This window comes from Kryptolebias marmoratus, linkage group LG3 (genome assembly GCF_001649575.2).
Source record: "Kryptolebias marmoratus isolate JLee-2015 linkage group LG3, ASM164957v2, whole genome shotgun sequence".
Lineage (NCBI taxonomy): Eukaryota > Metazoa > Chordata > Actinopteri > Cyprinodontiformes > Rivulidae > Kryptolebias > Kryptolebias marmoratus.
Window position 1 is genome coordinate 27,114,179 of NC_051432.1, and position 20,435 is coordinate 27,134,613.

Below are 20,435 nucleotides of genomic sequence, written 5' to 3' on the forward strand. Positions count from 1 at the left end.
CCCCCCCCCCAGGAGGCCGGATTTGGCCCATGGGCCGTCATTTGGTGATCCCTGACCTACAGTTTCACACTCCAGTCAAACAGGGGGCGATCATAAGCTGGTTTGTCCATTGGATGAAATAATGTTTCCCTCTTTTCTCACTGGGACTCTGATTCTTTACCGACCCAGAGCTACGATTCAGCAGCGAATCTCCTAAAATGTGATTTTGTGTCATCTGTGTGTTTGGTGCCTTCTGACGGCGTCTCTACAGGACTGCAACCATGAAACCTGACTTTCAGGCTCTGGAATCGAAGCTCAGGGTACAAACAACCAACAGAGGACACCAAACTTCCTGCTGAAGCGGCACCAACAGTAGCAGAACAGAACCATTAATAAGACGATAAAGAGCCCCCTTACCTGTCCGTGGGACTGCATGGTGCCGTAGGGCATGTTCTGGTTCAACACTTTCTGCTTCATCATCAACATCCTCTTGTGTTCTTCCCCCAGGTGGGCCGTCTGTCCTGGGATCGGCCCCTGCGTCTGTCCCGGCCCCGCTCCCTGCCCGCCACCTCCCGCACCACCCATGAAGGGTGTCATCATGGGGTTCTTGACCTGACCGTTGCCCCCCATGGGTGGAGTCATCCTCTGACTCATGTGGTCCACGCCGCTGCCGCTGAAGTGACTCAGCGGTTTGGTGTTGTTGTACGACAGCATGGTGGCCGTCTGCTGCTGCTGCTGTTTGGACATGGCGTTCTGGTTGATGCTGTTTGGCTGCTGCTGGCCCATCATGCCGATGTGGTTGTGAGGGAGGTAGTTGTTCATGGGGGCCTGCGGCGTGTTAAAGGCTTGTGGCGGGTACATCATTGGGCTGTTGGGTTTATCTTGGTTAAAGGGAGCGGAGTTGTAGGGACTGGTCGGGGCCCCTGCAGGGGACCAGTTAGCTGCTTGTTTTTGCTGCTGCTTCTGCATCAGCTTAGCGTGAGCGTGATGCTGTGCAATTGCCTTGAGCTGCTCTGCTTTGGAGAGTTCAGGTGTGACCGGCCCTAAAGGCTGACCTCCGGGGCCGCCGCCGCCACCGCCACCTGCCCCTCCTCCTCCTCCTCCTCCTCCTCCAGCTCCTCCCGTCCCGGTCTGACCCACCGGGCCTGAGTTCATCATGTACCCGTTCCCAGGCCTGGAGACCGCTTGCGTCTGGGCCTGGGTCGGGGTTTGAGGAGACCGAGCGACACAGTTGTGCAGCGGGGACCCTGATGGCATAGCAACAGCTGGCGACTGCTGCAGAGGCTGCTGAGGAGGGGTTCCGTTGGCAGTGGTTGCAAACTGAGGGCCAGAAGACGAAGGTCGCACCTGAGAAGAGAGGAGTCAAAAATAAAATGTTACACCCAACTTCAGAAGTCTATTTGTTAGGTTTAGTGTAATATCTGAGAGCAGCTCGTCCCAAACAAAATCCTTCCTTTGGTTCCATTTTGACTTTTTTGTTTACCCTGGGTTATACGTCCATCAATCGTTTTCCTGCAAGGTTTGATACCACTTTGTCTGTCTGGGAACTTTCTTTACCAAAGCTTAAAACTAAACACAGTAGCATCAAAATGGAAGGATGAACGTTAACAAATCTGATAAATTGATAAAAGTATAAAAGTTACAAACCCTAAAAGTCAAAGGACACTATTCCCAGTTGAACTGAATGTTTTGAGGCATGAACGGTTAAAATAGCACAAAATATATGCATGTAGCAAAAACTAAAAGTACAAAACTATAAACATCTGACTCAGCATTCACAGTTTTAATAATATGCAGTTAAATTCATCGTTTTGCAGGCTGTTCATTATGCATTTATCCAATTAAATCCATTCAGTTAAACCATGAAGAGACCAACAATAAATGATCATCTATGGAGAATGTAACTAATGCTCATAAAAACAAAGCTGGCCTGACCTGGGGTGAACCGATGGGAACCTGTGGGCCTCCCTGTGGAGGCTGAGGAGGAGGAGGAGGCAGAGGAGTCGTGGGCGCCGCCCCTCCTCCAGGTGCTGTCGTGTTCCCCGCGGCGTCCTGTGGCCCTGGCGTCTGATTGTTTGCCGGCCTGCCAAACTCCGCCTCCTTCTTGTCCTCGAAGTCCTCGTTGAAGAGGTCGTGCATGTCGTCCTCAGGCACCGTGTTGGCGAGCTCGTCGATCAGCTCCTGCCACTCCTGGTCGTTCAGGTTAATGTCCGAGAACAGTTTGTTCTGATTGGACAGAGACTGGGGATCAGTGGACTCGATGCAGCCGCCGTCGTCCAGCGGCTCCTGTTTTAGGTCCTTGAGGAGGCCGAAGCTGTCCTCCAAGTCCAGAGAGGGATTCAGCTTCACATCCGGGAGATGGATGCCGTCGTTCTTCCCCAGCTCGTCCGACGCCCGGCCCGTGTGGGCGCCGTTGCCATTTGTAGTGTTTGCGGTGGAGGTGTTTGGCCCGTCCAGTAAGGGCTTAATGTCCATTTGGTGATGCAGCGGCGAGATGGGTGGCACGTTGTTGTTGTTGTTCTTAGGGAGGCCCGTCAGCGAGTCCAAAACGGCGCCCTCCTTCAGAACCCGCTTGGTGGTCGGCGAGTAGCTGCGTCTGTCGCAGATGCCGTTCTGGTCTCCGTTCAGGGGTGACCGAGCGCTGTCCAGCTTCCTCTTCACGGTCTCCTGGAGCTGGAAGACAAAAAAAAAAACAAAGAAAAATATTTAAACTGAAGCCAAACGGAAACGAGAGACGAGACTTTTCCCGAGTTTCAGGAAACAAATAATAAAAGAGCAGAAAATTTAGAACAATGAGACAGTTTGAGCCGAGCGTTGCTTGAAGGAATGTTTCCTAATGACTAAAATCATCTTTTATTTAAAAACGGTTAATGGTTACTTGGTAAATTTTGCTTCAGTATCTGTTAAATTCCCTGAGCTAATGTTACCTAATGTTGATTGGCTGTGGTGGCCATCTTGCATTGGGTTGACTCCAAAGGTTAATCAGGTGCAGCCAATAACTCACTTAATGGTTTGGGGACGATGCTCAGCTACTACCACACCAAAGTTTACCTCATTTTCATTAAAACTCAGTGGGTTATTGCTATTTTCGTGTTTGCTAAGATTGCTTAGCTGTGGCGGCCATTTTTTTGTCCTGTAAAGACAAACGAATTGTATTTCCACAGGAGTCACTACGCACACATGCACGGGTGCAGAAACAGGAAGTTCTCCACGAGGAGAAAGATCAAAGTAACAGCTGTGTTAATCTTCCCATCGTTAGCCAATAAGCAAACGAGCTCCCTCATCATAACCTGCAGCCTGTTCTCAGGCGTGCCGCGGACAGCCACCACAACGTCCAACCTCACTGTCTGTCTGCTTCGGCCGGAGTGCAGACGAGATAACAACGGGGTGCCAACAAACACTGGCTGGCGGTTAAAGTAATCACTGTCATAGACCTGGAGGAGGGAGGCGAGGAGGCGCAAACAGTAAACAGAATCTGAGACATGAAAAGGAAGACCAGAGACAAAGTAAAGGGTCCGCACCGAGTCGAGAAAGTTTAACAAAACTTTACGGTTTGGCCTTTTATCAACACCAAGCATCAGCTGAAAAGCTGCTCCTGAAAGATGTTCTCAGAAGTTTTAAACCAAGCGCCTTACGTTTTCCTGCTGACATGAAAAACTGATGATACAGGGCTTATCACTGTGTGGTCAGGTAAAGTGACGTGGAGAATAATTGCACGAGGAGTTTGTGCTAATCCCAAAAAACTGTAATGAAAATATAAAACCAGAGTCCTTGGATACACAGAGTTATAAACAGCAATATTTTATGCTCCCATAACAATTAGACATGGACTGATATCAGTTTTTATCTGGCCGATGCTAATCTTTAGAAATCTGGGCAGTGGATGGCTGATATACAACAAAAATATGTATTTTTCATTTAACCAAACAGAAGGATATTTGTTTAATTAAAACAAATGGATATGTAACAAACTTTAGAAGAGAATTCTTGTTAAATAATAATTAATTGTGAGCCACAGTAAGCTGGCTGTAGCAGCTGCTGCTGCATCCTTATTTTCCAGTTTGGTCATTGATTGATTATGGAGACATGAACGATTGCAGATTTTAAAAAGTATTGACCAAATAATTGTTCCTTCATACATAGATGTTGTGCACTAAATGGAAGCAGGTTGGAATCAGATAAAAAATCTAACTTTTTTACATGTTTCAGCTCGTTGATAAAGACTAAAAAAGACAAAGGGATAAAGCAAAGTTCAACCGTTTCACAGCTATAACCATTTCTTTTTTTGTCCGTCTACCAGATGTGTGTGTGTGTGTGTCTTCTTTGTCTGTCAAAATCTCGTATGTCATGTTTCACAGGATGAATTTCAACAAAACTCGTTAATCGATGATTCACTTTTGGAGTCAATCTCAGTCAAGACGGCCAAACCAGCAAACGCAGAAAACACAAAAATGGCTCCAACTCTGTCAGTTTTACAGATAATGAACTAAAATTTGGTGCGGTAGTAGCAATATCACACAAGATTACGTATTTTGCCATTAAAAGTTGGCCCAAAAACACCTAAATGTGCATGGATTGTCACTTAAAATCATCTAAAAGTCTTTAAAACATCTTCTGAATTAACAATCTTTATTTAAAGAAGAAACAAAGGTAATCTGTTTGCAATAAAGGACTTCAATCTGAGTTTTTACTCATCTCCAAACCACACGCTGCCCGTTTCATCACTTCTAAATGCTCCTCCAGGAGTTCCTGTATCACAGTAACCTTCAGCAGCTGCAGTGTTTCCATCAAGTGCTGTTAAAGAATAAAGTGGTGTAGGTTCTGAGTTATTCGAGGCAACTGAACGTCCTTCCTTGGTTCCTGAAGATGTTTCACCTCTCTGCGAGTAAAAAACCATCATTAAACAGAAGAATGGCCTCAGGTGGGATGAATAAGACCATCTCACATGTTGGCCAGCTGGACCAGAAATCAGCTACTTCTAAGCTTGATCTGATATGGTTCCTGTCACTGTTTATTTAAAAAAATAAATTCATTTAAGGAAAACACCAAACTAAGAAGCCACATGGACAACGAGAAGATGAGAAAACTACATTATGATGGAAAAAAGGGTAAGTCGGATGATGATTTGGGTGTCTGTGCAATTTAATAAGTCCTCAGTCTCAATTTTAGTCCTAATGAAGTTGGCAGAGAAATAACAAATGCTGTTAAAATGACGGATGGGAAGCTGGGACCTCATTCAGGAACGGTTCCCAGGTTGCAAATTTAACCCTCAAACCAAAAACCAAGCCAAAGTTTACAGTTCACACGAAAAAATCAGCTTTTGAAACAAATAAGTGCAACGCTTTTTCACATTTACTTGGTAAAAAAAATAAATGAATTGAAAACAAACTCATTTCTACAAATAATAACCCCAATTCTGAAACAGTTGGGACGTTGTGTAAAATTTGAATAAAAACAGACCCCATATTTTATTTACAATGGAAGATAGCAAACATTTTAAATGTTTAAAGTAAGAATTTTGAATTTGATGGCAGCAACATATCTCAAAATAGTTGTTCCAGGAGCAACAAAAGGCTGTAAAAGTAAATGGTACAAATCAGAAACAGCTGGAGGAGCATTTAAAAACTAATGAGGTTAATTAGCAGCAGGTCAGTCAGAGGACTGGGGATAAAAAGAGGATTTTAGAGGCTGAATCTGTCAGAAGTAAAGATGGGCAGAGGTTCAGCAGCCTGAGAGAAACTGGGTCTAAATATAGAGGAACAATTTCAGAATAAAGTTCCTCGATAAAAATTGAGAAGACTTTAAATATCCCATCATCTCCAGTTCATAAAATCATCAACAGATTTGAAGAATCTGGAGAAATCTCTGAGGTCAAAGGTCAAGGCTGGATGTTGGCGATCAGTTCACCGTGCTGTCCACAAATGCTGCTTAAAGCTCTATCAGGCAAAGAAGAAGCCAGATGTGAACAGATGTGTCTCCTCTGGACCAAAGAGGAGAACTGTTCTGAGGTCAGCCTGCCTCTCTGATGGTATGGGGGTGCATTAGTGCCTCTGGAAAGGTTTTAGAGCAACATCTGCTCCCATCCATGACTGTTATCAGCACACAGCTCAAAATCCCAACTTTTTCAGAATCAGGGTTGTAAAACAATAAAACTGACCATAGCTAGATAAATTAGAATACTTTTAAATAATTAGTAGGAACATCAGCTGCTGTAAAACATGGTATTATAAAACACAAAATCTGTGCAATGCTAATGAAAGTATCAGACTGAGAACAAAACATCACCATCAGGACATCACTAATAATTATTTCCACTGCATTAGAGGAAACTAATATAATGTCAAACTGTCCTTTTATTCTGAAAGACTCCAAAAAAAGATTCTTAAAAGGTCTCACTAAGGCACAATGATAAGATTCACGTGTTTTCCATGTCTAGGTTTCAAACAGACGGCTGTAAAAAAAAGAAAGACCCTCAGAAGCAGCAAAATATTTAGTAAAATCCCCAAATCTGAGCCGTCACATGTGAAGGAGTCAACCCCACCAACACAAAGGCAGCTCTGCAGATACACTCATGTGTGCAAACACACACTCCGCTCTTTGTTATTCAGATGGAACAACAGACAAAATATATTCAGATTGTATTCTGACCTGGAGGTGGACCCATTCAAGCTGGCAGAAACACACACACACACTAAAACACACCAAAAACAATCTTTTTTTTGGATTATTGGAGTGTGAATGTGTGTTAAAGTGACNGAAAACTGACTGACAGTCAGCCTAATTATCACCCGCTGCCAAAAGGCAAAAGCAGGAAAAAATGTTTTTAGCAAAACATCTCATGAACCACTGGATGAAGTCAGCCCAATTCAAGATGGCTGCCACACCCAAGTGATCTTAGAAAACACAGAAATGGACAAAATTCAGTCAGTTTTACAGATAACGTGCTAACATTAGGTGTGGTAGTAGCTGAGAGTCATGCACAACATAATCTGAGCGCTACTCATCGCGCGGGATCTCTGACAGTAACTGTTGAAGTCAGCCATGTTGGAACGGAGGTCAATCAAACTATCAGAAAGGTAGTCACTGGACTGACATCTAAAACCAATTAACGTTTGAAATCAACCTGATTCAAAATGGCCACCACAGCTAATCCACTTTAGCTATAGCTCATATTGAGCTTAAATTAGGTGTGGTAGTAGCTGAGAGTCCTCCTCAACACATGGTCCTGAGCAGAGCACGCAACTCCAGCAACTCAAGTAATGTGAGACTTTATGAAATATAAACATGGTTACTGAGGACAGATTCAACCACAGATCCAACTACAGATTAAACCACAGATTAATCTACGGATTCAACTACGGATTAATCTACGGATTCAACTACGGATTAATCTACGGATTCAACTACGGATTAATCTACAGATTCAACTACGGATTAATCTACGGATTCAACTACGGATTAATCTACAGATTCAACTACAGATTCAATCACAGATTAAACTACAGATTTGATTATAGATTAAACTACAGATTAATCTACGGATTAAATCACAGATTTAACTACAGATTAAATCACAGATTTAACTACAGATTAAACCACAGATTAACCTACAGATTCAACTACAGCTTCAACTACAGATTAAACCACAGATTAACCTACAGATTCAACTACAGCTTCAACTACAGATTAAACCACAGATTAATCAACAGATTCAACTACAGATTCAATCACAGATTAATCTACAGCTTCAACTACAGATTCAACCACAGATTAAACTACAGATTTGATTATAGATTAAACTACAGATTAATCTACGGATTAAATCACAGATTTAACTACAGATTAAACCACAGATTAATCTACAGATTAAATCACAGATTTAACTACAGATTAAACCACAGATTAATCTACAGATTCAACTACAGATTCAACTATGGATTCAATCACAGATTAATCTACAGCTTCAACTACAGATTCAACCACAGATTCAACTACAGATTCGATTATAGATTAAACTACAGATTAATCTATGGATTAAATCACAGATTTAACTACAGCTTCAACTACAGATTAAACTATGGATTCAACTACAGATTCAACTATGGATTCAGCTACAGATTAATCTACGGGTTCAACTACAGTTTCAACCACAGATTCAACTACAGATTCAACTACAGATTCTGCTAAACTACAGATTAAACTACGGATTAAATTACAGATTAATCTACAGATTAAACTGCAGCGTCTGTTCAGGCCTGCAGCTTCTCAAAGGACCAAAACAAGAGGAAACATATTGTTAGTTCTCTGGGAGAGCACACACACGTGTGTGTGTGTGTGTGTGTGTGTGTGTGTGTGTGTGTGGTCCTGTAATCAATGGGTTTAAATAATTCACATCTCGTGCACGACGCTCTGTGTGTGTGTGTGTGTTACAGGTTTTCCCTAAATGCCAGTGACTCATGTTGATAATAACAGACTCGCCTTTCAAAGCCCACCTATAAAAACTACCGTAATTATCCAGGTGGTGTGAACTGCAGCACTCTCCCACACACACACACACACACACACACACACACACCAACAAACAACATTATCCAGTTAACCTTGGTGGTGTACAGTACCTCTGAATGCAGGGACAGAAAGGATGAAAGAGAAGAAGGACAGGAAAGGAGGAAAAAGGACGGAGGACTGAGGTTTCAGCTGCTGAAGGAAACACGACGGGACGAACAGCAACAGATTAATAATTAAATCTAATTAAATCAGAATTAATCATTTGTTTCTTTAAAGGTACACACTGCAACGTCAAAACATTTTAAGCTAAATTTGTGACCGGATGCCAGCTACCTGTAGGTCGAACGGTAAACTAACCGGCCTCCATGTTTTGTTTCTTTGTGGCGCTTGACTGCCTGTCTGATCCCAGGTTTTTATTCTTGGCGGCCATCTTTCTCCACCTTCCTCTTTGCTTCGGCGTTTAGCAGCAGATTCACCTTTTTATTTCCACCTAAACGAGATTCTACACTCGTCTGATTCCACCATATTTGTTTACCTACACAGACTAACGCAGGTCAGCTACAGGACTCGAGCATCCACTTTCAGCCGACTGTTTTGTTTACGTTGAGTGCATACCCACATTTCAGAACTGGAACCTGTCTCGCTCTTTAAACCTGACAGTATTTTTATTTTCGCCTTCCGACGAAGGCGAAGCGATAATGTTTTTGCTTGTGAAACATTTCAGAAAGCAGTTCTTGGGTTAACTTCTGGAGTCAGCCTGATGTAAGATGGCCGCCACAGATAATGGCTCTAAGTCGATGAATTTTACAGATATTAAGCTAAAATTTATCCCGGTTGTAGCTGAGAATCATTCACAAAACTCCGAGCAGTGGCTCACACGAGACACTGCGTCAGAAGGCACATAATGTTATTTTCAGGGTTTAAGTAAAACAGCTAATACTCGTGATGTCGGTCTGAAAGTGCGTCGGGAAACAAACGCTAGCTCTTTAATTTGTTTAATAACTGCTGCAAAGTGAGAACGCTTTCATGTTGGGTAGAAAAGACGTCCAGAATCAGAAACAAAGAACTCCGGAGGAGTTTACTCAAGCTGGAGCAGAAAATATAATAAATAAATAAATCAAGCCGAGCCCAGCGGTAAAAAAGGACAGGAGGATGTAAAAGAGCAAAGACAGGAGCGACCGGCGCTTATTTTCCCTCCCGCATGTTTTCTTTGACAAAAACACCTGCTGACTGCTCTTCTGCCCGCCGCCACAACACGCAGAGAGCGACAACGACACGCCGAGACAAAGGTGAAACGGAGACGCGAGCGAGGAGGAAGGAGGGATTTATTCGTCGGCAGATGGTCTTTTTTTTTTTTGGAGCGAAGGAGTGACGAGGAACATGAAGATGAAGCAGAGGAGATGTGGATTTTTAAAGCGGGGGGGGGGTTGATGGAGAGGCATGGAGCACCAAATGACAGCAGGGAGCAAACGATGAGAGGGTGATCAGAGAGGGAGAGAAGAGAGATGCTGTTGTTATAGCAACCTGCTGCTGCTCTGGTGCTTTGTGTGCTGCATCCTCCCTTCTTCTTCCTTCTCCTCCTCTCAATCGTTCCCCGACACCCCGCCTTCTCCTCCCTCCATGCCCACCTCGCTGCCTCTCTTCAAAGGTTCAGCATCACATCCAACATTAAACCAACACACTAGTTTGTTCTTTTACACTAAATGTGGAAATAAAATCCTCGTCTTCAGAACGACACCTGTGCAGCAAATAATAAAAACCCATTTCTGTTTATCTTACTGGAATTTATGCTACTTCTTCTTCAAGGGATTGTTTGGACTTTTGAAAGGGGTTCTGTGAAAACATTATGAGCGATAACATCCTACCTGCTGTAGATAACTCAGTTCGGACCGTATCGACAAGCTAATAAATGGCTCCTCCCATCGCCCTAAAAAAGCAGATTTCTGCCATCTTAACAACTCCAATCTGTAAAAAATATCCTAAAGCTTTTACATTGAACTGTTTCACCTGTTTATTTCAATTTTTTTACAGTTATGTCAGCGGAAATATGCTGAGATTCCTGCAGAAAGTGCGTTCAGACTGCACCAGAAGTGCAGTTTTATGTAAACAAATAACGACGTACTGCAACACTGATGGTATTGTAAACAGTTTTTGAGTAGTGTTTGGACAAAGAGTGGAAAAAGTTGAGTTTGGAGTTGTTTTAGACCCTCTTTATTCCTGGTGCTTCACTCAGGATGTGGAGCTTTACCCTCGATACAAACGTCCCGCCTGCTCGTCTTCCCAGCTCTCTGTCAATCACAGCTACTTGGAATTAAATGTATTTAAAATAAAATAAAAAAGACACATCTACACATACAGCAGAAAGGTAACGGCTACGTGAATCAACAAAAATCAACACGTGAAAAAATCACAAGTCAAATCTCCCATTTGTTTTCATGGAGGGGGCGGGACTTAAAGATTGTCCCACAGCCGGCCATTAGGGGGTGCTTGTCCTGTGTGGCTTTAACTTCTAGCTTCTATTCCTGTTTCTAGTTCTACGACATCTGGATGGCCATGACCGAAGGGCGTTCTCTTCTTCCCGTGTTTACAAGTTTTATTCGCTCGCTCCAGACCTCGTTTCCTGTTTGTGGTGCAGCGTCACAGCGCCACTCACGGGCCTGGCATAGTTACTACAGCATCTCGGGTCATTTTCTGTGTTTATTTGGATTAAGATCTTTCGAGAAATGGTGCAGTGTTTACAAGAAAACTTTCAGAAACGACAATCTTTAAAAAAAAATTGCGCATTTTCGTGTGGACAGGGTCTAAAACCGACCATGAGATTATGAATAAACAACCTTTTTCAGGTGTCTGACTCAGACATTTCTAGTCATTTTTCAGTAATTCCAAACTCACACCTAGACAACAATCTGCACAACGTCCTCGATCAAAAATGAGATTGTGGTTTAAAAACAACAGAGCAGAAACGAAATCCTCACCAAAGAGTCAGCATCAGATCCAGAAAGCATCTATTTTAATTATATCCACTGGAAGGCATGAAGCCACGCAGACATCAGTCATCATTTCAATTTGATTTGAGCGGCGTGGACGGGCAGCTACAATCCCTGAGCGTGTTTGTTAAAACATGGCCGTTCCTGGTCTGGACCAGCAGACTGTGAAATGAGTCAATTAGATCAAACGGGTCTTTATTCACTAAATGTGTTTGCTGCTGGATGTGAGGGATGGAGATGTTGGTCACCATCCGTTTAAAACCATAACCTGCCTGAAAACACTGTTAATATGGATTTTTTTTTCTTTACACAACACATTTGTTATAAAAATGCATCTGAATGGGTTTATTTTAAAGGAATATTCCACCAAAAACACCTCTTCGGCTTCATCCTCTCACTTCCTTGATAGATGAATGCTGAGATTTTCACACATTCGGCAGAATTTCTGCTCAAACTCATCCAGAGATTTTTTCTTATTTTATAATTATTATTTTAAATGTGACACGTGAACGGCTGATTTTAGAAACAAAAAGCAGCTGCTGCTCAGGAGCTACGGCTCGCTGTGAAACCTCGCAGCCCCGTCATGCATTTTTGATGTTTTCTGGCTCGAGGAAAGTCTGAGTTTGACGTCAGTTTTTAAAAACTTTCCATCTCTGCGGCGGCGGTAAAACCTTAACGGTGCATTCAGTTGTTTTTCAGTGAATGAAAAATGAAAACCAGGCAGGACCATCGGAGCGTCCTTCAGCTGAAGGACGCTGGTTCAAGCTCGTGTCGGCAAACATCCATCCTGCTGAAGTGTCCTTGAGCAAGTCACTGAGACCAGGCGTGAGGGCTTTTATACAAATCATCCTCACGTACGCAGCTCCTATTTGAACCCAAAGCCACCTGTTGGTGAGCTTTAATTAGCAGAGTAATAATCAAGTTTTTATCAGCTTCGATTTGCACGAAAATGAAAACTAATGTGTTTCAAATACTTTGTAATTAATAAATTTTGATTAAAAATACTATATAGGTGACCGTGTTCTGATTTATCGTGTCTGAATGGCCAAAAAAATCTAAAATAAACCAAAAAACTGGAGCTCATTTGGCTGCAGTTTATATTTTACGCCACTTAATGGCACCACATCCTGCAGGACGAACCCTCAATCCGAGTCTTCCAAGTTCTGGTATTTATTTTCTCTTTCATTCATTTTAAATCCACAAATCAATTGCTCCTAGATGTTCCACAATCCAGCTTAAAACTCACAGGGGTTGCATCTTTGAAGCAGTTAAATCTAATCTGTGGAAGTTTCCAGACACTTTTAAAGTCCAGCTTATTTAAACGAAGGTGCTTAATGCGAAAATATTAACCTGTTGTGTCTTTTTGGCTTCTAAACTGAACTGACGTTTGTTTTATTTTATCCTATCCTGCCTGTTAAAGTATCTCACTTGAATGAAAATCTCGGGGTATTCGTTGGATCTACCCGGTTCAAGATGGCCGCCACAGCTAATCAACCTCAGCAAACAAAACTGGAAATAATTCAGTCGGTTTTATGGATACAGGATCTTTGTTAGATGGTGGATCATATGTGTTCCTTTGAGGAACTCTGAGCCTTGTTCCTAACGGAACTGTGGGAAAACAACTTATTGCATCCATCCAAGAATGTAAATTAGTGTTGCTTTTTCTAATATTTTGCAAACAGTTCTGATTGCTGCAGATACAAATCATGCATCCGGAGGTATTTGCCTCTCTGCTATAAGACAAATCCCCTCAGACTGCAGAGGTCACACAGAAACAGGCTTTCATGGAGTTTAGTTATATTTTAGCTCACTTTATTCCCCTCGAAACTGGAAGAGAAGCACCTTTTTAACGTGTTATACCTCCCACAAAAAAAAAAAAAAAAAAGATCGTAGAAGCTTAAAAACTCCCGTAATGTGATCAGTCTGCTGTCGCTCACGGTTCAGGACGGTTTGAGGCTTACTTTTCAGTCTGCCTCTCGTTAACTCGGCGGTATGGGAGTGAGAGACGCAGGTGCGTGGTTGTCACGGTGACAGGAATGAGTCGTTTCTACGGCTCAAACATCAAAACGGAGGCATTTTTAAAAAAACTTAGAGTGGCATCGGAACCCGTCGACATTTTCTAGCCAATGATATTATGTTTAGGGCTTGGAGGATTCTCGTCTTTTCCAGACGCGATCCCTGAAAACGGGGCGTTAAGCGTTAAAGAACGTAAGAACAAAGAGTCCGTCTGAGTGAAGGACAGAAAACTCCAGAGTGACAAGAGGAAGGTGCAAACAAAAGAAACATTTGGCTGCAGTCCCAGAGAAGGGTGTGTGTCTGAGAAAGCGCCTGCCAGTCTGCCTCCTGTACACAAGGGGCCTGTATACGCCTGATCTGAACACACACACACACACACACATTGGCTTTTAATCCTCTAAACAATAGCACCATATTTATTATTTAATTTTTTGGAGTTTTGAGCGAATAGATGCATCTTCACCCTTTGGCGAAAATGAAAAAGTTCAATTCTACGCATATTTATGTCGCTTTGAGTTAGTGACACACACACACACACACACCCTTCATGGCGTGTTCACGTGCACAGTAAGAAAGAAAAGAGCGTCTCCGTGTGTCATCAGCACTTTCAAACCTGCTGATCTGACATAAAAAGCCAAGAGGACCATCACTTCCCCCCCCCCTCCCGACTCAATAACTTACACTTTAATATGTTTGTGTTCGGGGGGAGGAGGAGGAGGAGGAGGGGGGAGGAAGAAGACCAGGAACACGGGGAAGGATGAGCAGCGGTGTGTGTTACCAGACACTTTACAAACCATTAGCATTTACAGCAAGACTAATTATCTGCTGAGTGTGTGTGTGTGTGTGAGAGCATCTGTCTGCGTGTGTGATAAAGTTAAAAATAAATAAATATTTTTTTTAAAATAGGGTGAGCGGAGAGAAAACGAGGGGATGAAAGAGGGGAAACTGTGTGTGTTGGAGTGCGGTTCCTGGCTGAGCAGCTCCTGACTATTTATAGAGCTGCTGCTGCTGCGGCTCCTTCCTGTTTCTGGAGCCGTACCATCACGCCGGGAGGGGCGGAGCCCGGGGGAGGGGGAGGGGGAGGAAGTGTGAGAGAGTGAGGGGATGTGTGGGAGTGGAGACTGGTCTTAAGTCTTTAGTAAATCAACAGATCCACTCCCCCCTTCCCCCCCTCCTCTCTTTTCTCTTTCTCTCCATCACTCTCTTCTTCCTCCTCCTCCTCCTCTCCCTCATTTACTCAACAACATGAGCTCAGCCAGCAGAGACCGACTGAACACACACACCGAAGGAAGAGAAAACAGGTGAAAAACACCAAACTGACCAGAATCTTTAGAGTTCTGCTCCTGATTCAAACCTGACTTCTGTTACTGAACTGCAGACTTTTTATTGCAGCAAAAATCAGAGTTTTCAGGGGAAAAATGTGATGTTTCAGTTTCTCTTTAAATGCAGGCGTGTCATTTTTCAGTAACATAAACAAAAAAATCTAAATAAGCAAAGAAAAAAGTGACGTCTTTATTTATTTACTTAGTTATTTTAGGTGGAAGATGTTTGCTCCCAATACGTTTCAGCTCCAAGTTTTCTCCCAAATTCTCCAAACTGAGATCACACTGACTGCGGCCTACTGCAGGTAAGATACTGATTACATATAACTGCTCCAATCAAGTGTCTTAAACAAACAAACATCAACCAAACAGGACTGAAGAGGAGTGAAAAAACAACTAATATCCAGTCTTTTGTTGCACCACATTTATATTACATCTCCCCTCAGCTGTCATGAGGCAGGCGATAATGTCTGCATCTGTGTGGGAGTTTGTTTGTCTGTCTGGTAGCAAAATATCTCATGAGTATAAATGGATTTAATGAAATGGTCAGAAAGTAATTATTGGATTTAAAATCTACGACTGAATCAATTCAAGATGGCCACCGCAGATATTCAGCATTAGCCAATAAAAAAACAGCTGTTAGAGATATGGAGCTAAAATTTGATGTGGTAGTAGCTGAGAGTCTTCCTCAACACGTACTCTGAGCGGGCAGTTCAAGTTTTATTCAGGTCTGACCAAAATGGTCAGAAGAGACGATCTTCGTCCAAAACTCTGGCATGAAAGGCAGCGGGCAACAAGCATTCCTTCAAGGGATGCTACCAAAACGACATGATCGCTAAAATGAACAATCAAAACAAAAACCTCGACATAACCTGATTAAAGATTTCCAGCTTCTGTGTGAAGCCTGAAGAAGAGACTGAATGAGCACCAGGAGGGGCTGTGTGTGTGTGTGTGTGTGTGTGTGTGTGTGTGTGTGTGTGTAGGTTTAAGGATGCATATGTGCAACAGAAAGAAAGAGACAGGGACAGACCGTGTCCAACACCTGTCCTCAGCTCAAAGTGGACGTCGTCTTCCATCGGGGACAAAGAGGCGAGACAAACGGGCACGACGGAGGCGATGAAGGCAGAGCCTCTCGTTCCTGTAAGGTGTACAGTACGAGTGAGTAACCAACTGGTTAACTGCTTAACTGGAGAGCTTCTCTGATTGGCCGCGTCAGGCTGGAGCACGATTGGCTGCGTCAAGCTGTCTTCTGCCTCCAAAAGGAGCCAGTTGTGAGGGCAGAGTGATGCACACACAGATTTATGGATGCTCTCATGTCAGGAGGAGTGACTGGTGAAAAAAACCTGTTTTCACTCCGAGCTGAGGGGGAAGAGTGAGAGCGCAGGGAGAGGCTGCTATGGTAACAGATCCCTGTGGCAGCGAGCGAGCGCAGGGGCCCTGATGGCTACTTGGCAGAAGCGGCAGAATCTCACTGGCTGCACACACACACATCAGTGTGTGTGTGTGTGCAGCCAGAGGACACGCTGAGCCTTTGGTGTGTGCTCCAGATGTCCTTAATCATGCAGATCGATGGCCACAAGAGAGCACATCCCACAAGCGCGAGTCACGCCGCACGTCTCCTTCCTCGTCTCTCGAGTCAAAGAGTCGTTTCAGCCTGAGTTGAAGGAATGCATATCGCCCGCCGCGGTTCGAGTCTGAGATCACCTCACGCTGGGGAACGATGGAGTCGTGGAGTTTTAGACGAACCTTGAAAATAATCCCTGAAACGTCTTAGCTCTGAGAGCGCGTCGTTGATGACTCTCAGCTACTACCGCGGCTAATTTTAGCTCCGCCTCTGTGAAGCTGACTGGGTTTCAGCCATTTTTTGTGTCGGATAATGATAATTAGCTGCGGTGGCCATTTTAAACTGGTCTGGCTCCAAAGGTTAATCAGCTGTAGATGTGCATCCAAGTTTCTTTATCAGTGGTTCATAAGATATTTTACTAACAGACAAACAATTAATGAACTAATTGGATGAGAATTTTAGATAGATTTTTGTCGATTTGCATAAAGACTAATAATCTGATTTTACTCACCACCTTTCTGTTAAATATAAATAAAATCATGAAAGCTCCTTCATGTTTTAATGTTAAATTCTGCAGAACGATTTTCTGTCAAAAACAAACAAATCTTTAAAATACACTTCCTGTTTATTTAAAACTTTTTTGAAGATGCTAAATTTAGGCTAAAATTGACAACAAACTTGTTTTGCTTGTCTAAATTTAGACTTTCATCTTGTTTTATTCATGAACCTTAATTGAATGTTGTCTTATTTTTTAAGTTTATTTGAATTTTATTATTGTTTTAGTAAGAAAAGCCCTTTCCGGGGAGTGGAAGTGAAGTGCTGCAAATTAGCATCAACACTCAAATACTTGCATCTGAAAGCTGTTTTCATCTATTTGTGTATTTTGTTTCTGTCTCTAATTAATAAAAGGTATTAATTATAATACTGATAAAGTTTTGATTGAATGTTTCCGTCTTCGCTCTGTTCTGTGTGCAGAAGTAGGTCATGCAGTAGTAAGACTGCTGTGATTCTCTGAGTGTTTGAACGTGTATTTACACAGCCTAAACACACATTTCAGCTGGATCCGGAAAGAACAAAGTCCAACCGAGTGTGTGTGTGCACCATCCAAGCACATGTTGCACGAGCGCACAAACAAGCACACGTTGCACGAGCAGGTCAGAGATAATTTCTGTTGTTATTTTATAATGGGTTGCCATGTGGAGGAGGTGAAAAACAAATCATGTGTCGACGCTTCGCACCGCTCCGGTTCTGTCAGGATCGTGCACGAGTAGTGACGACTGAGAGGTGGCACGAAGCTGCAGCTCGGCGGTTTATCCTGCAGGTGAATCAAACGCATCGGGAAACGGGGCAGACGTGAGCCGGCGTCATCAGAAAACTTTAACATGAACAGCTGCTGCGTGTTCTCAACTCATGGCTACAGGAGGCCACTTTTGTTCCAAATCAATTATTGTTTCAAACATTCCTGGTTTAAAATGTTTAATATTGTTCTTGTTTTCTGGTGAAAATAATAATCTGCGCGTGTAATCTGAGCGCTAACAGCTCTCGTGAGGAATAAGTGCTACTTTTATTCCCTACAATCTAAATTTAAGCCCGAATCTTCACCTGACATGTATGAGAAAGCGATCCCATCTCGTGGCAGAGTGATTTTTTACCTATCTGGTAACATATATCCCCCCCTAAAGTTCACGTCAGTCATTTTTTAACCATCCATCATCTCCACACAGATCCTCTCCCTCCATCCATCCTAAGATCCGGTGTAATGCATCATCTCATCTGTGCAGGGCAGGCAGACCCTTCATTACCCCAGCATGCAGGTATTGATCCACTACCCTTGTGTGTAAGTGTTATTTTAAGACGCTCAGACCTGTAATCAGCATGTTAATGATAGTTATCGCCGAACTGACGGGCTCTGTGTGGTTATTCCAGGCTGCCTGCAGACTGAACACACACACGGATCTTTTTAGGCTGTGTGAGCCGATGGTCTAATGAAGTGGCGCTGACTGGGTCGGATCTGCCACCACAAGCATTTCCTCCTGCACAAAAAAACCTGATGGATAAATCTGAGAAGGTGACGTAATTGCGTCCCTGCATGTCGCCTGGTACGAACGGGAGTGTGTGTGTGTGTGTGTGTGTGTGTGCTGCCCATCAGAACGAAAACAGGGAAGTGGAGGCGGCGCGGCTGCAGGCTTCGGCTCACGCCAAAGACTTCTGCATTTCCCCATAACACGGCAATTTCACCTTCCTACCAAAACGAGGGAAGCAAACCGCTGTGGCTGTGCACACACACGTGCACACACACGTGCACACACTAACAAAATAAAGGCCGAGCATCACTCGAAGGAATGCACATCACCCGCCACCTTTCGTGCCCTTTAAAGGGTTAAGAAGTGACAAAGTTAGAGCCGTTTTGGTCGAACCTCGAAAATAAGATCATGCAAAATGTCCTGCGATGCCTCACATGACCCGTTAGCACTCGGAGTGTGTGTTGTGAACGACTCTCAGCTACCACCACGCCAAACTTCAGCTCAATATCTAAAAAACGGACTCAGTTAGTTGGGTGTGGCAGCCATCTTGAATTGGATCCTCTCCTAAGGTTAATCAGTTGTAGATGCACATTACTTCCTGAAACTTTCAATGAAATGTGTCCACTGGTTCAGAACGGTACAGAAGAACGCACACACACACACACACACAAAAACACTATCGCTCTGCCTTTCTGTGACGGGCGATAACAAACGTGCACAGATACAATTCATCCTGATATATTACAGGACACAGATGTTGCTACCTCACAGTATCCATCCCAACAGCAAACACACACACACACACACACACAGCTCTGGCAGTATGGATAAGCCCTGTTTGGCAGAGTTGAAGAAGATGCATTTCAGAGGTAAATGACATCATTATCATATAAATGACTTCCAGCAAAATACATCTGCTAATGTGGTGCACACACACACTCTTGGAAATATAATATGGGTTACAAATACTTTCACATAGTGCACACACAAAGGCCTTAAACTCACACACCGAACACTGAGCTTATTTATAGATTGAGCCCTGATTGGGTTAAAAGCTGCAGGATGGGACGTCCAAACCGGAGCTGTGGAAGCGGCGGCAGCGGTGGCAGCTAACGCCACGCAGCTAACACGACACAAACACACACAGGAAATGAATAAAACAGGTGAAAGGACAAACCGCAGCATTTACAGCTGTTCTTTCTGAAGCTGCATTAACTGTAAGAACACTCAGCTGCTCGGAACAACGTGTTTTTGTGTTCACATTTCTCACTCAGGTGTGGTGTTTCAACCTCGTGTGGGGTGGAGTGACAGCAGGAACAGAACAGCTCAAATACTGCATGACATCGAACATGAGATTATTTTGAAGGTTTGACTAAAAAACCTCCAACTCGTGGGATGATCTCAGTCTTAAACTCTGGCTTGAAGGGCGGCGGGAAACATGCATTCCTATGAGGAACGCCAGGCCTTTAATTGAACTGTTTCTGCTCAGATCGGGAACATCGGGTGAAGAACCGGCCCATGTTCCACTCGGAGGCAGGCTCCTGTCGGAACGTTCCCTCGCACGGATAGGCCATGGAGCTAAGATGCGACAGTTTGAGCAGGAGGAGCCGAGTGGAGCAGAAACACAACATTTATGTTCCTCAGGTCCAGGGCTGTGGAACAAAGCCTGGTGTGTGTGTGTGTGTGCTTCATGGCATGTGCGTGACATGCGGATGTTTATGGCCCGGGGGCTGGAGGAGAGGAGGAGGAAAAAGAGGCAGAGCCACAGATATGAAGGGAGGGGAGGAAGACGAGGAAGACGAGGGATGTATCATTGAGACGTTGAGCTCTCGCCCTTTAATTCTCCCCACCCCTCTTTTTTTTTCATCTCCCTAAGCCTGGAGAGCAGATAAAAGCTTGTCCTCGTCTCGGGGACGGTGTTGGACATCACAGCTCTGCAGCAGACCGCGTCTCCTGAACACACCACGCCGCCTGTCTGTTTCAGCTGAAGCGGCGCTCCAACCTGAGCTTCGTGTCACACCTACACCCCCCCCCT

At 43.7% G+C, this 20,435-nt stretch overlaps 1 protein-coding gene across 1 annotated transcript in view; it reads right to left on the reverse strand.

The window, feature by feature from the left end:
• maml3 (mastermind-like transcriptional coactivator 3) overlaps positions 1-20,435 on the reverse strand; it is a 109,708-nt gene that overhangs the window by 57,532 nt on the left and 31,741 nt on the right. The window contains exons 2-3 of the mRNA XM_017432481.2: positions 1,915-2,652; positions 397-1,326 (exon numbers count right to left, since the gene is read on the reverse strand). Coding sequence (XP_017287970.1) covers positions 397-1,326; positions 1,915-2,652 — 1,668 coding nt within the window. The remainder of the gene's footprint in view (positions 1-396; positions 1,327-1,914; positions 2,653-20,435) is intronic.